We start from the raw sequence: 16731 nt of genomic DNA, 5'->3' as shown, positions 1-16731 counted from the left end.
GGTCTTCTAACAGAACTGTTGTGTACTTTTGGATAGAATCAGAACCAATACTCTAGAACCAGAAGGAATCTTGATTCTGTGCCTCTCATCTTTCTGAGCAGGATCTCAGGTTCAGCCATTGGATACTCAAGTCCTTGAAAACTTGACTCGCCTCTACAACTGAACTCTTTTTTTTTTTTGTTTGTTTTTGTTTTTTCAAGGTAATGGGGTTAAGTAACTTGCCCAAGGCCACACAGCTAGGTAATTATTAAGTATCTGAGGCTGGATTTGAACTCAGGTACTCCTGACTCCAGGGCTGGTGCTCTATCCACTGCACCACCAAGCTGCTCCTAAACTCTGCTTTTGACTTCACAGGTGTCTTTGGCTTCTCTTCTCAGATTGCCTGCTAAGTGCCTTTCTCCTATGGCCATGTGCTTCTGCTATGTCATTGTTGATGGTGGTAGGAAGGGGCAAGTTCTTTATTTCTGCCAAACCTCAGTTGAATTTCCTGACCATTCCATAAGCAAATAAGCTCCTCAGAGTCTAAAGGGAGCATATCTTTTTTTTTTTAGGTTTTTGCAAGGCAAATGGGGTTAAGTGGTTTGCCCAAGGCCACACAGGTAATTATTAAGTGTCTGAGACCAGATTTGAACCCAGGTACTCCTGACTCCAAGGTGGTGCTTTATCCACTACGCCACCTAGCTTCCCCGGGGCATATTTTTTTTACAAAGTACAAACAGGTCAAAGTTTAGTATCCTTAACTAGTTGGGAATGTGAGCCACTATAACAAGGTCTTTTGACTGACTGTAAAATTATAAACTTGGCAAATAATACAGAAGGGGAGAAAAGAATAGTAAAAGAAAAGCATACTTTAGATGATTACTTCTAAGAGCAAGTCCTAGAAGCTTAGCTCTGGAGACAAGCCTCAATAACCTGGATTTGATCAAGTAGCAGTACGGAGGTTAACTGAGACAAGCACTTGCAAAATGTGAGAAATTCTGACAACCAAAACATTCTAAGATGCTGAACCAAAGACCTCCCTTGAGCAAATCACATGAACTTTCTAGGTATGTGTTTTCTCATCTATTAAATGAAGATATTGAGCAACTTGATATGGATAGCTCTCTGCAACAATACAAAATATACAAATGGACAAAATAAGAAATAAAGATTTTTAAACAAGTCAATCAAAGAATCATTGAACAGATCAACTGCAGAAAGGAAGAAATAGTGAATACATCTTTCTCAGATCACAATGCAATAAAAGTCATATGCAATACTGGGCCAAGGAGATATAGGCCCAGAACCAATTGGAAACTGATTAACCTCAATTTAAAGAATGAGTGGACCAAAAAACAAATTATAGAAAGAATTAATCATTTTATCCTAGATAATGACAATAATGAAACAACATACCAAAACCTATGGGATTCATTCAAAGCGACTCTCAGGGGATATATTATAGCTCTAAATGCTTACATGAATAAATTAGAGAAAGAGGAAATCAATGAACTAAATATGCAACTAAAAAATTAGAGAAAGAACAAATTAAAAATCCCCAATTAAATACCAAATTAGAAATTCTAAAAATTAAAGGAGAAATTAATAAAATTGAAAGCAAAAAACTATTGAATTAAATAAAACCAAAAGTTGGTTTTATGAAAAAAAAAACCAATAAAATTGATAAACCTCTGGTCAATTTGATTAAAAAAAAGAAGAAAACCAATTTCTAGTATCAAAAATGAAAAGGGTGAACTTACCACCAATGAGGAAGAAATTAAAGTAATAATTCTAAATTATTTTGCCTAACTCTATGCCAATAAATTTGATAATCTAAGTAAAATGGATGAATATTTACAAAAATATAAGTTGCCCAGGTTAAATGAAGAGGAGATTAAATACCTAAACAACCCTATCTCAGAAAAAGAAATTCAACAAGCAATTATTGAACTCCCTAAGAAAAAATCTCCAGGGCCTGATGGATTCACAAATGAATTCTACCAAATATTTAAGGAACAATTGGTTCAAATTCTATATAAACTCTTTGGAAAAATAGGGAAAGATGGAACTCTGCCTAACTCTTTCTATGAAACCAATATGGTGCTGATACCTAAACCAGGAAGAGTTAAAACAGAGAAAGAAAATTATAGACCTATTTCCCTAATGAATATAGATGCAAAAATCTTAAATAAAATCTTAGCAAAATGATTACAACAAATTATCACTGGGATAATACATTATGATCAAGTAGGATTTATCCCAGGAATGTAGGGTTGGTTCAATATTAGGAAAACTGTTAGTATACTTAATTATATCAACAACAAACCTATAAGAAATTATATGATCATATCAATAGATGCTGAAAAAGCTTCTGACAAAATACAGCACCCATTCCCATTAAAAACACTAGAGAGTGTAGGAGTAAATGGACTGTTCCTTAGAATAATTAGCAGTATCTGTCTGAAACCATCAACAAGCATTATATTCAACGGGGAGAGGCTAGAGGCATTCCCAATAAGATCAGGGGTGAAACAAGGGTGCCCATTATCACCACTTATATTCAATATTGTATTAGAAATGTTAGTTTCAGCAATTAGAGAAGAAAAAGAAATTGAAGGAACTAGAATTGGGAAGGAAGAGACAAAACTCTCACTCTTTGCAGATGACATGATGGTCTACCTAGAGAATCCCAAGAAATCATCCAAAAAACTACTGGAAACAATTAGCAATTTTAGCAGAGTTGCAGGTTATAAAATAAACCCTCATAAATCCTCAACTTTTCTATATATGTCTAGCAAGATACAGCAGGAAGAGCTAGAAAGAGAAATCCCATTCAAAGTAACCTCAGACAATATAAAATACCTGGAAGGCTATTTGCCAAGACAGACTCAGAAACTTTTTGAAAACAATTATAAAACACTTCTCACACAAATTAAATCAGATTTAAATAACTGGGAAAATATCAACTACTCATGGGTAGGTAGAGCTAAAATAATAAAAATGACAATTCTACCAAAATTAAACTACCTGTTTAGTGCCCTACCAATCAAAATTCCAAAAAATTACTTTAATGAGTTAGAAAAAATTGTAAGTAAATTCATATGAAGAGATAAAAAAAGTCAAGAATTTCCAGGAACTTAATGAAAAAAGTGCAAAAGAAGGGGGGCTTAGCCCTACCTGATCTAAAATTATATTATAAAGCATCAGTCATCAAAACTGTTTGGTATTGGCTAAGAAATAGAGTGGTGGACCAGTGGAATAGACTAGGTGCAATAGCAGGAAATGATTATAGTAATCTGCTGTTTGATAAACCCCTAAGAGTCCAGCTATTGGGATAAAAACTCTCTCTTTGATAAAAACTGCTGGGAAAATTGGAAGTTAGTATGGAAGAAACTTAGATTAGACCAACACCTCACACCTTTTACCAAGATAAGATCCAAATGGATACAGTATTTAGACATAAAAAACAATACTATAAGCAAATTAGAAGATCAAGGACTAGTTTACCTGTCAGATCTATGGAAAGGGAAGTAGTTTATGACTAAGGAAGAGATGGAGAACATCACTAAAAACAAACTAGATGATTTCGATTATATTAAATTAAAAAAGCTTTTTGCATGGATAAAACCACTGTAACCAAGATCAAATAAATGTAGTAAATTGGGAAACAATCTTTACAACTAATGATTCTGACAAAGGACTCATTTCTAAAACATACAGAGAATTGAGTCATATTTTTAAAACAAAAAGCCATTCCCCAATTGACAAATGGTCAAAGGATATGCAGAGGCAATTTACAGATGAGGAGATCAAAGCAATCCATAGCCATATGAAAAATTGCTCTAAATTATTAGTTATTAGAGAAATGCAAATTAAAGCTTCTCTGAGGTACCACCTCACACCTCTCAGACTGGCCAATATGACCAGAAAGGATAATGATCTTTGTTGGAAGGGTTGTGGGAAATCTGGGACACTATTACACTGTTGGTGGAGCTGTGAACTCATCCAACCTTTCTGGAGAGAAATTTGGAACTATGACCAAAGGGCAATAAAAATGAGCATACCCTTTGACCCAGCAATACCACTACTGGGTCTATATCCTGAAGAGATGATGAAAAGGGGTAAAAACATCACTTGTACAAAAATATTCATAGCAGCCCTGTTTGTGGTGGCAAAGAATTGGAAATCAAGTAAATATCCTTCAATTGGGGAATGGCTTAGCAAACTGTGGTATATGTATGTCATGGAACACTATTGTTCTATTAGAAACCAGGAGGGATGGGAATTCAGGGAAGCCTAGAGGGATTTGCATGGCTTAATGCTGAGTGAGATGAGCAGAACCAGAAAAACACTGTACACCCTAACAGCAGCATGGGGGGTGATGATCAACCTTGATGGACTCGCTCATTCCATCAGAACAACAATCAGGGACAATTTGGGGCTCTCTGCAATGGAGAATACCATCTGTATTCAGATAAAGAGCCATGGAGTTTGAACAAAGTTCAAGGACTATTCCCTTTAATTTAGGAAAAAAAACAGATTTCTTATTGTCTGATCTTGTTATCTCTAAGACTTTTTTTTTCCTCCTTAAGGATATGATTTCTTCCTCATTACACTCAATTTTGATCAATGTACAACATGGAAACAAAGTAAAGACTGACAGATTGCTTTCCATGGGGGAGTGGGAAGAGGGAAGTAAGATTGGGGGGAAAACTGTAAAACTCAAATAAAATATTTAATAAAAAAAATCATTGAATGTACCACAAACAAGTCACTTGTCTTTGGCTTCTGAGAGAGCCACCGATTTATTTTATTATTTGCTAGTATTAATAAATTAAATACCTAGGGAAAAATGTACTACCAAAGAGGGGGAAAATTTACTTTAGAGGGACTTAAAAAAGAACTTTATCAAATTTTTTTTTAGGTTTTTGCAAGGCAAATGGGGTTAAGTGGTTTGCCCAAGGCCACACAGCTAGGTAATTATTAAGTGTCTGAGACCGGATTTGAACCCAGGTACTCCTGACTCCAGGGCTGGTGCTTTATCCACTATGCCACCTAGCCACCCCTATCAAATCTTTTAAAGAGTAATTAGAATCTAAGTATGAAAATTATGCTCAGTAATTGAGAAAGAAGCCATTTCAGAAATTTTTAAAAAATGTGTTATGGGGGCAGCTAGGTAGCACAGGAGGACCTGACTTCAAATTCAGCCTCGGACAATTAATAATCACCTAACTATGTGATCTTGGGCATGTCACTTAACACCATTGCCCTAAATAAATAATTTTTTAAAAATGAGATATTATCCTAATGCCCAAACAAGAAAAGTAGAAAGTAAAGAAAGAGAACCAGAGAGCAATTTTACTAATGAATACTGATACAAAAAGTTTAAATAAAATATCAGAAATAAGACTATATCACTATACACAAAAAAAAATTATTCTCTGTATCCAACTGGTATCAATACCAGGGAAGCAGCAGTTGTTTGATATTAGGAAAACAAGATAATTAATATATAACAACAAAAACAACACAAAACAGTCATTCAAATATAAAAAACCTTTATTTTATTCCCTACCAAGAGATCATCTAGCCTAACCCTCTCATTTTACAGATAAAGAAACTAAGGCTCCAAGAAGCTAAGGGACTTAAAATCACAAAGGATAGAGGCACAGAACTGGAATTCAAACCCAGACTATCTGATTCCACATCCAGTGCTCTTTCCATTGCATCACATAGCCTACTCTCACATATAGGTTGGTATAATGTTCAAATGAAATAATGTATGTAAAAATGTCTCATAAATTAAAAAGTAGCAGTAGTCCCTGTGGTAGTCATAGAATCATGTTCTGTACTTTCTTGTCTGATTCCTTCATTTTGGATGTAAAATCATGCAAGGCTATCCAAGAAAGTATTCAATTATTATGAAACTCCTCCCATTAGTGATAAAATGATAATCCATTGTTTAGATGATCAAGACTTTGTTCCTGCTTTTCAATCATAATGTGCTCCTTTTGGAGTACCCCTTTTTAAATCAGGAGTGTAGAAAGACTTTGCTAACCCCCTATTAATTCTAGAAAGAATTAGAGTGTGTGTGGTGGGAGTTGAGGGGTTGGGATTTTGCAGGAAACCAGGAGAGTTAGGATGTAGATATAAGAAGCAACACTAACACAGGAATAAGGGACAAGCAGGAAAAGACATGGAAACCAGTGTCATGTGGGAGGAAGAGTAAGAAGGCCAGTGTTGCTGGATTGAATTGTTGAGAGCAAACAAGGGTAAAAAGCCTGGAAAGACAGGATGAAATTAATTGAGAAGGGCTTTAAAAACCAAATGGAAATACAGATGTGATCCTAGAGGTAACATGAAACTATTAGAATGTATTGAGTAGGGATTGATATGGTCAGATCTGAGTTTAAGGAAGATCACTTTGGCAGTTGAATGGAGGATGGACTAGAATGTAAAGACTTGAAATCTATACCTTAGGTTGTGCTTACTTTGTGAAGGAAAAAAAGTTATCAGTTACCTCACCCAGAACTTTTTCTAAAGTCTAGGATGTTGATACAACTAAATTCATAGATCATTCTTTTCACAAGAAACGGATAAATATATTGCCCAGAGAAACAAGAATATAAGCTTCTTAAGAGTAGAGATTGCTTCATTCTTTGTATTTATATTCCAGGTTCTTGGTAGAGTGCCTGACACAGAGCATCTATTAAATAAAGGCTTATAAAATAGATGCTTGCTAACTGACTCATATAAGCAATTGGGGTACAACAACAATATACCTTGTACTGCTATTTTCTTCCAGGAGAATGAAAGTTCTGAAGTTAATCTCAAGTCAATACTTCCAACTCTCCTATTGACTGAAATTGCCATTGGAGACTATCAGATTATCCTGAAGTTGAGAAGGGTGGGACAGTTGGATGAGCAGTCCCGGAAATAGGAAATTACTCACCTATAAGGAATCATCTCAACAATGTGTCTGCTGGTTTCAGTGTTCATGTGGATCTTGTTTGCAATGACAGTGAAGGAGACAATCTGGATTTAAGAAGAAAAAAAAAGAGAGCAAACATAATCATATTAGGCCTGTGTTTTATTTACAAAAGGACAGTGGCTTAAAAGCCTCTAGTAGAATGATCACCTGCAAAATAAAGGGACAGCAGCATGGTAAAGGGCCATGGAGAGCAAAAAAAAAAAAAATCAATAAAAAAAATCAAAGACCCCATTCTGCCTTCTCAACTCTTCAGTATTAGGGCCAGGATTGAAGAGTCACTTTGGACTCTATTTGGTTAATAGGAACAATACATGGTTTGGTGCTTGTTTTCTTTTTCCAGTCCCCAAACTCAACAACTACAGTGATTTAAGAGAGAAACTGACTTGAGTTCTTAGGGTTTGTGAACTTGGAAGAGTACCTTAGCATAATACAAACAAGATTTTTCATACCTGCTAATGCTATTAAGAATCACAATCACAATTAACCTTTTATAGTCTAGAAAAGTTCTCAGCGAACTGAATTGTTTTTAATGTTTATTTCTCTATAAAAATACCAGTCCTTTTTTCCAGAAACTAGCTAATAGAAAAGAATTGGTTAGTCTAGTGTCTGTTCCAGCTTACTAAAGACCTTTCATTAAAAGTAGAACCATAGAAAGAAGAACTCACTAAGTTCTGTAGTATACATGAAATACTTCCTCACCCTTAGGTCTTTTTCCTAGTACTAGTTCCAAAAATTAAATACAAATCTGAGTAAGATCAGAGTTGGTTTGTGGCATACCAGAGACTAATGCTCTAATGATGACAATGCAACCAAGTAGAGGACCCTGCAAAGATGAATGGATCGAATTTGAGGAGTAGCTAGCTCTAGGTTCACTTCTTACTCAGTGAGCAGAATACCTAGTTTTGTGGTTAAATGGAAGTTGTCAAAGGGCTAACAACTTCTTGGAGTGATTTTAATCTACTTTGGTCCCAGATTGCCTCAATCAGTAAAGCCTTAAGGCTTTATTTCTGGATGCATTACAGATATCCCCTGAGAACAATTCAGCAGAAATGAAGCATCAGTTTTGGTGATTCAGAATTGGAAAATAACATATTAATATTATTATATTCATATAATATCCCATGGAACAATCTCCACCCAATTTCTACCTTTCTTTCAAAATCCAGCTCATGTTTCCTTTATCAAGCCTTTATCTGTTTTTCCAGTTAGAGATTATCTTTCCCTTCTGATCCTTCCATATAACTGTTCAATACAAATAATATAAAAGAAAGCATGGGAAATTCATAACTGCAGTGGATCTAAACTCAATTCTATAGCTGTGTGATTAATAGTGTAAATGAGCTCTCTAAAAACAAAATAAAATATTTTTAGAAGACAACCCAGAGCCAGTCTTACCAAATGAGAAGAAAAGTATGTATGCATTATTTAGAAGAGTCCCTAAATGACTGTAAAAACAATGTCTCATTTATCTTTGTGTTTTCCATACTGTCTAGCACAGTTCCCTGCACATAATAGGCATGTAATAAGCTTGTTGAACTGAATTCTTTGTACCCCATACCCAAACATATGGGGAAATAAAAGGATTTCTGAGCCCCTGAACATTCTGTGTCCTCATAGTGCTTGACACAGAACAAACAACATTAGATTAACTCCAGATCTATCAGTTTATTTGCCAAAAATCACATATGGATTTCCCAAGGAGATGGACAGAAAGACAGATGGAAAAAGAATGGAGCAAGTAGCCAGAAGATTTTTACTGGCTAAGTAAACCTAGGCAAGATGCTAGTCCTCCTGGCAAATTGCCTTCTGTGGGGGGTGGGGGGAGGGAAGTAAGATTAGGGGAAAAATTGTAAAACTCAAAATAAATAAAATCTTTAAAAAAGATGCTAGTCCTCACCCTGCCTCAATTTCCTAATATATAAAAAGTGATAATATTATTTTCTTATTTATTTTACAGGATATTACAAGGATCAGATGAGATAAGAGATAGAAATCATCTGAATAAGTTAAAAGTACTATATTATACAAATTCAAAGCATTATTATAAACAATATCATTAAAGTTTATCACAGTTTACATTTTTCTCTTTCCTTTTTATCCTCCTATGGGTTTTTCCTCTATTACATTTTATTTTTCCCACATACACATAAAAACAGTATCATTTTTAAAATTTTGAGTTACAAATTCTCTCCCTTTCTCCCCACCAACAATGCCCATCTTGAGATAAGCAGCAATTTGATATATATGCAATCATGCAAAAATTACTATAATACTCATGTTGTGAAAGAAGACACAAAACAAAAAAGGAAAAAATAAATTAAAAAAATAAAGTGAAAATTAGCGTGCTTCAATCTGCATTCAGATTCCATTTGCTCTTTCTCTGGATGTAGACAGCATTTGGAATTGTCTTCAATCATTGTATTTCTAATACAATGAAAGACTAGTTAAGTCATTCACAATTCTTCATCATATAATATTGCTGTTACTGTGTACAATGTTTTCCTGGTTCTGGTCACTTCACTCTGTGCCAATTCATGTAAATCTTTACAGGTTTTTCTGAAATCATCCAGCTCATCATTTCTTGTTATACAAGAAATTCCATTCCATTACAAAATTATACCAAAACTGCTTAGTCATTCCCTAACTGATGAACATCCCTTCAATTTCCATTTCTTTGCCACCACAAAAAAAAAAAACTACTATAAATATTTTATTACCTATGTTTCCTTTTCCTTTTCTAAAAAATCTCTTTGAGATATAGACCTGGTAGTTTTATTACTGGATCAAAGAGTTTGCACAGTTTTATAACCCTTTGAGCATAGCTTCATACCGCTCTCCAGAACAGCTGGATCAGTTCATAATTCTTCCAACAGTGCATCAGTGTCCCAATTTTTCCACATTCCCTCTAACATTTAGCATTTTCCTTTTCTGTCACATTAGCCAATCTGAGAGGTATAAGATAGTACCTTAGAGTTGTTTTAATTTACATTTCTCTAATCAACAATGATTAAGAGCTTGTTTTCATATGACTATAGATGGCTTACCTGTTCATATCCCTTTACCATTTATCAATTGAGGAATGACTTGTATTTTTATGAATCTGACCCAGTTCTATAGATATCTGAGAAATGAAGTCTTTATCAGAGACACTTGCTGTAAAAATTGTTTCCCAATTTTCTGCTTTCCTTCTAATCTTGATTGCATTGGTTTTGCTTGTGCAAAACTTTTTAAATTTAATATAATCAAAATTATCCATTTTATATCTCATAATGCTATCCCATTTGGTCATAAATTCTTCCCTTCTCCATTGATCTGAACAGGTAAACTATTCTTTGCTCTCCTAATTGGCTTATGGTATCATCCTGGTGTGAGTTGGTTTATGCTTAGCTTTTGCCATACTTTTTTTTTTAGTTTTCCCCAGTAGTTTTTGTCAAATAATAAGTTCTATCTCAAAAGCTTGGGTTTTTATGTTTATCAAATATTAAACTGCTATGGTAATTTACAAGTGTATCTTGTATAGCTAATCTAATTCCACTGATCCACCATGCTATTCCATAACCAAAGATTGTTTTGATGATTATCGCTTTATAATACAGTTTGAAATCTGATACAGCTAAACCACCTTCATTCACATTTTTTTATTCTCATTTTCTTGACATTTCAATCCTCCAGATGAATTTTGTTATCATTTTTTCTAGCCTTTTAAAATAATTGTTGGTAGTTTGATTGATACGGCACTGAATAAGTAAAATAATTTAGGTAGAATTATCATTTTTATTATACTGGTTTGGCCTACCTGGATCAATTAATATTTTTTCATTTTTTTTATATTTAATTCTGAAGTGTTTTTTTTTGTATTCGTGTTCCCATAGATCCTGGATTTGCCTTGGTAGATAGACTTCCAAGTATTTTATATTTTTTACAATTTTTTTTAAGTTTTTGCTAGACAATGGAGTTAAGTAGCTTGCCCAAGGCCACACAGCTAGGTAATTATTAAGTGTCTGAGGCTGGATTTGAACTCAGGTACTCCTGACTCCAGGGCCTGTGTTCGATCCACTCTGCCACCTAGCCTCCCCTTTGCTGATTTTTTTGATAGATACTATTTATTATTTTAAGAAAAGCTCTGTTTATTCCTATGCCCTTTAGTGTTTTTAATAGGAATGGGTGCTGTATTTTATAAAAAGTTTTTTCATCATCTATTAAGATAATCATATGATTTCTGTTGGTTTTATTATATACAGAATTATGTTGATAGTTTTCCTAATACTAAACTGGTCCTGCATTACTGGTATAAATCACATCTGGTCATAGTGTATATATTCTTAGTGATTCATTATTATAATCTCTTTGCTAGTATCTTATTTTTTTTTTGCTCTCCCTGGTTTAGGTAGCAGCATCATATTTATGTATAAAAGGAATTTGATAGGATTCCTTTTTCATTTTTTTCATTCAAACTTTTTCCAAAAAGTTTCTATAGTATTACAATTAATTGTTGTTTAAATTTTTGGTAGAATTCACTTGTGAATCCATCTGATCCTGGGGATTTTTTTTAAGGGAGGTCCATTAATGGTTTGTTCCATTTCCTTTTTAAGATTGTATTTTTCAAGCATTCTCTTTCCTCTTCTTTTATTCTGGGCAATTTATATATTTATAAATATTTATTTCACTTAGATCATCAGATTTCTTGGTATGTAATTGGGTAAAATAGCTCCTAATAGTTGCTTTAATTTGTGAATTCACCAGTTTCATTTTTGATAGTTAATTTGGTTTTCTTCTTTTCAAAAATCTTATTAACCAATGATTTTTCTCTTTTTAAAATTTTTTTCATAAAAACAGCCTTTTGTTTTTATTAGTTCAATGGATTTTTTTATTTTCAATTTTACTAATCTCTACTTTGATTTTCAAAATATTTGTGGATTTTTAATTTGTTCTTTTTCTAGTTTTTTTTAGTTAAAGACTCTTTTTTTGTTTTATTGATATAAGCTTTTAAAGACAGCAAATTTGTCCCAACTACTGCTTTGGTTGCATCCCATACAATTTTATATGTTCTTCTCACTGTTGTCATTCTTTTTAATGAAGTTATTGGTTATTTCTATGATTTGTTCTTTGACCCACTTATTCTTTAGTTTCCAATGAATTGTCTACAAAAAAATTGTAGACTATAAAATACTTTGAAGTCTACCTACCAAGGCAAATCCAGGATCTATAGGAACACAAATACAAAAAAAAAACACTTTTCACACAGAATTAGATATAAAATGTAGTTTTCATTTTGAGATCTCTTTCAGGAGGGTATGAACTCTTTTAATTTCTATTTTACCCACTGGTTCTAGGATATTAAGGCTGTTTCCAATGAATTTTAACCTATTTTCTACTGCTCATTGTTAAATCCATTATGATTGTGTGATTTTTTTTTTAGGTTTTTGCAAGGCAAATGGGGTTAAGTGGCTTGCCCAAGGCCACATGGCTAGGTAATTATTAAGTGTCTGAAACTGGATTTGAACCCAGGTACTCCTGACTCCAGGGCTGGTGCTTCATCCACTGTGCCACCTAGCCACTCCAGATAGTGTGATTTTTTTATGCCCTATTTGGGGTCAATTGTGTATTGATGCCATAAACTTCTGAGAAAAGGTATATTATTTTTTATTCCCATACCATTTTCTCCTGAGGTCTATCATATATGATGTTTCTAAAATTCTCTATATTGCCTTCTTTCTTGCTTAATTTTTAGTTAAAATTTATCTAATTCTGAGAGGGGAAATTCTATTTCCTTCTTTAACTCTCCTTTTTTTCACAATTTGGATGCTATACCATTTGGTGTATATCTGTTTAGTTTTGATACCATTCTGTTATTACTAGCTGCATATTTCAATCCTCTCTCTGTGTCTCTCTCTCTCTTTCTCTCTCTCCTTCCCTCCCTCTCCTTTTCCTTTCATCTTGTCCTTTCACACCATAATTTGCTTTTGATCACTCCCTTCCCCCAATCTACCCTCCCTCAGAATAGTACCCCCTTGCTTCTTATATCCTTCTCTTCTGCTATTTCCCTGTTATTCCTCTTGTGAGCCAATCTGAAGAGAGTAAGGTTTAGGTGATTCCCCTCATTCCCCATCTTTCCATGGTAATCTTTTGTGTCTCTTCACATATTTACACCATTTTTCCTTTCCCTTCCTTCTTCCTTATCAATCTTTGTGGAATCCTGAAAAACTACCCAAATGGTAATAAAACTGCTAAAAGTTATAAGTATCATCTTCTCATGTAGGAATATAAACCCATGTAAGGTTTAACTTTATTGAATCATTTCTGTGTTCTCTTTCCTGTTTATGTGTCTTGAGTCTAGTATTTGAAAATCAAGTTTTTTTGTTCAGCTCTGATCTTTTAATTAGAAATGCATGGAAGTTCTCTATTTCATTGTATATCTAATTTTCTCCCTGAAGGTTTAAATTCAAATTTCACTGGATAGGTGATTCTTGGTTATTTAGAATAGTATATTTCAACTCTCTGTTTCTTTAATGCAGAAGATGCTAAATAATTCTGATTTTTGTAGGTCCCCAGTATTTGTGAATTGTTTCTTTCTGATATTTGCAATATTTTCTCCTGGACCTGCAAGTTCTGGAATTTGGCTATAATATTACCAGGAGTTTTCATTTTGGGATCTCTTTCAGGAGAGGATGAATACATTCTTTTAATTTCTATGTTACCCACTGTTTCTAGGATATTAAGGCAGTTTTTCCTGATAATTTCTAGAAATATGATGTCTAGGCTCTTTTTTGATCTTTTTTGATCCAATAATTCTCAAATTATCTCTCTTGAATCTATTTTTCAGGTTAGTTCTTCTTCCAATGAGATAATTCAGTTTATTTTTTCATTCTTTTGATTTTGTTTGATTCATTCTTGATGTATCATAACTTCCATTTGCCCAATTCTACTTTTTAAGGAGTTGTTTTCTTCAGTGGATTTTTGTATCGCCTTTTCAATTTGGTCAATTCTACTTTTTTAAGTTGTTTTCTTCAGTGAACTTTTGTATATCTTTTTTTCCATTTTTTGTGTTTCCTTTACCAAGTTATTGACTATTTTTTCATGATTCTCTTACACCAATCTAATTTCTTTTCCCAATTTTTCTTCCACCTCTCTGATTTAATTTTTAAAATCCTTTGTGAACTCTTTTGAAGTTCTGAGAGCTTTTGGGGCATGAGATTAATTTACATTTTTCTTTGAGGCTTTATATGTATGTATTTTGAAATTGTGGTCCTTCTCAGTTTGTTTTGTAATCTTCCCTGTCACCATAGTAACTTTCTATGGTCAAGTTCTTTTTTTTTCCTCCTGCTCCTGGGGAGGAGGCACTGTCCTAAGCTTCTTTTAGTTTGCTCATTTTCCTGGAGTTGTTCACTGTTAAAGCAACCAGTAGTACATTAACTCTAATAACCAGCAGATTCCTGAGAAATAACCTTTCTCAGGAGTCACTAGGAAAAATATATGTTCTTTTGGTCTAAAGTAGCATCAGGTAATAAACAACTCTATGTGATTATCAGAGTTACTAACATAGGACAGCACCTACCAGTACAAATTCCATGGGAAATTCAATGGGATATCGTTTGAAAGAGATCTTGATACATTTGTTGACTCTCAAAGCCACCATACAAATTAGAAACAGGAGGATGCTGGTGGAATTGGCTCTTGGGAGAGCTATACAGTAGTTAACTAGATTCTGAAAAGAAATACAAACAGAAAATTTGAGTGGGAACATTTTAATCTTCCTTGTATGTGTCCTAACTACATCAGCTGAAGTTATTAAAATTCTACAGATGTGGGACAAGCAGAGAGAGAGAGATTGTGAACCTCTGAAACAACAATTACACATTTTAAGGACAAAAGCAGAACTATTCTTCTCAAATGAGAAAAAGAAACCTTCTCTGCACTGATGTTTTGTTTTGCTTATTTTGATATCAATTAAAGAAAGTACCAGGACTCTTATCAGTTTATACCACCATTTCTTCAACATCTGTTCCACATAGACTTCTAGTATTCATGAAGGGTTTAGTTCTTCCAAAGAAAGAACTGAATTCTCCAAAGGAATGGCCCAATGGAAATTTAAAATAATAGTATTAGAAGTTTGTTCAGAGCCTCAAATATATGCTTCTGAATCTTGAGTAGATTGTTAATTTGGATATGTTATTATTTAAGGACTAGAGAAAAGAACCTTAGAGGCTTTTTCTGATCCTAAATTTCAACTGAGGCATGCTATAGTGAGAGAACTGAACTGGAGAGAGTTAATTCAAATAGTAGATTCATCTTACTGCAATTAACTAAGAATTCAAATCTAGAAGTTGAAACCTTTTGAGAGCAGATAAAAAATAGTGATTGTATAGAGTTGATATGGTCAGGGTCTTCTCAATTCTACCTATTTCTAGAGGAGTTCATGATCAAACTATTTTCACTCTTTTGCGGAGGAGGTATCTCTAAGTGGGGTAACTACTCACATAAAAGAAGGCGATAACACCACAATGGAAACGAACCATAATCCCAAAAACGAAGCACATTTGGGACATCATGACATGAAATGCAGTGGCTGCCAAATAAGCGTTAATTAGGGTGTCAGGCAGGTACTTGGTGACAAAATCCAATCTTAACAATCCAACAAGCAGCTGCAAATTGAAGAGGGAATGAAATAGAACTTAACAGTGATATTGGAAATCCCTAGAAGCTGCACCACTAAGTTGTGAAAATCAATCAAACAATCAACAATTCAGATGCAAATAATTCAGATTCTCTTCAAATTGTCTGGAGTTCAAATTCAGATAGTTACTTTTGGAGTCCTGATTATTCTAACACTTGTTATAACCACTCCCCTTGGAGTTGTACTTCTTATAAAGCTGAATAGCTAGATCTCCTTCCTTTTTCTAAAATAATAACCTTAGTAGAATGAATTTATTCACACACCACAGAGGAAGACTTATGGTTTATACAATACCCTTCTGTACCTCATCCCCCACCTCACTATGAAAATATATTATTCTCCCTTAATATAGTCCTAAGAACTCTGGAATCATAGCATGGTCCTCCACTATTCCTACTTGCAGTCCAGAAGTCATCCAAAAAGTCTCCACCCACATGACAGATCAACTGTTACCTACAGAGCAAGTAAGTCAGTCTAGCTGAAGCAGCAAGTTGTCTTATGGGAGAAGAAACAGGATATGGCCTATGCCAGATAAGTCATTTCACTGTCACTACTTCAACCACCATCTCCCCTCAAACTTTATTAAAAGAGATAACCCAAGACTCAGGCTCAGAGAATAGCAGACTCCCCCTCCGATCACCAGGCCTGTTTCCACCCAGTCGTCACCTAGGAAATTGACTCTATTAGAGATGTAACCTGGCAACTGCATCTTCAGTTGCAACAACTATTGAAGACCCTTTCTTTCTTCACCAACCCACCCTTCCATATTCTTTTTCTTAAGTTGTTGTTTGTTTTTTTGCAATACAATGGGGTTAAGTGGCTTGCCCAAGGCCACACTAGGTAATTATTAAGTGTATGAGGCTGGATTTGAACTCAGGTACTCCTGACTCCAGGGCCAATGCTCTATCTACTGTGCCATCTAGCTGCCCCCCAATATTCTTAAACCAAAGTCCTTAGCACTGTCAAACAGTTCAACATTTGAAATGTATACTTTTTTCTCCCAGTGGAAATGATATCAAAGAAGGAACTTTGTCTATGCAACTTAATGACCCTAAATTCCTTCCAATCTGTCTTGTAGCTGAAATCG

The 16731-nt window shown here is 34.2% G+C and overlaps 1 protein-coding gene across 12 annotated transcripts in view; it reads right to left on the bottom strand.

Moving 5' to 3' along the window:
* SLC26A8 (solute carrier family 26 member 8) overlaps positions 1–16731 on the bottom strand; it is a 169180-nt gene that overhangs the window by 99793 nt on the left and 52656 nt on the right. For all 12 annotated transcript variants that reach the window (XM_074236437.1, XM_074236436.1, XM_074236439.1 and 9 more), the window contains 3 exons: positions 15448–15612; positions 14526–14675; positions 6932–7014 (listed from right to left, as the gene is read on the bottom strand). In XM_074236437.1, coding sequence (XP_074092538.1) covers positions 6932–7014; positions 14526–14675; positions 15448–15612 — 398 coding nt within the window. The remainder of the gene's footprint in view (positions 1–6931; positions 7015–14525; positions 14676–15447; positions 15613–16731) is intronic.

The sequence above is a fragment of the Macrotis lagotis genome, chromosome 5 (genome assembly GCF_037893015.1).
Source record: "Macrotis lagotis isolate mMagLag1 chromosome 5, bilby.v1.9.chrom.fasta, whole genome shotgun sequence".
Classification (NCBI taxonomy): domain Eukaryota; kingdom Metazoa; phylum Chordata; class Mammalia; order Peramelemorphia; family Peramelidae; genus Macrotis; species Macrotis lagotis.
This window is presented reverse-complemented; position numbering and strand designations above follow the sequence as displayed.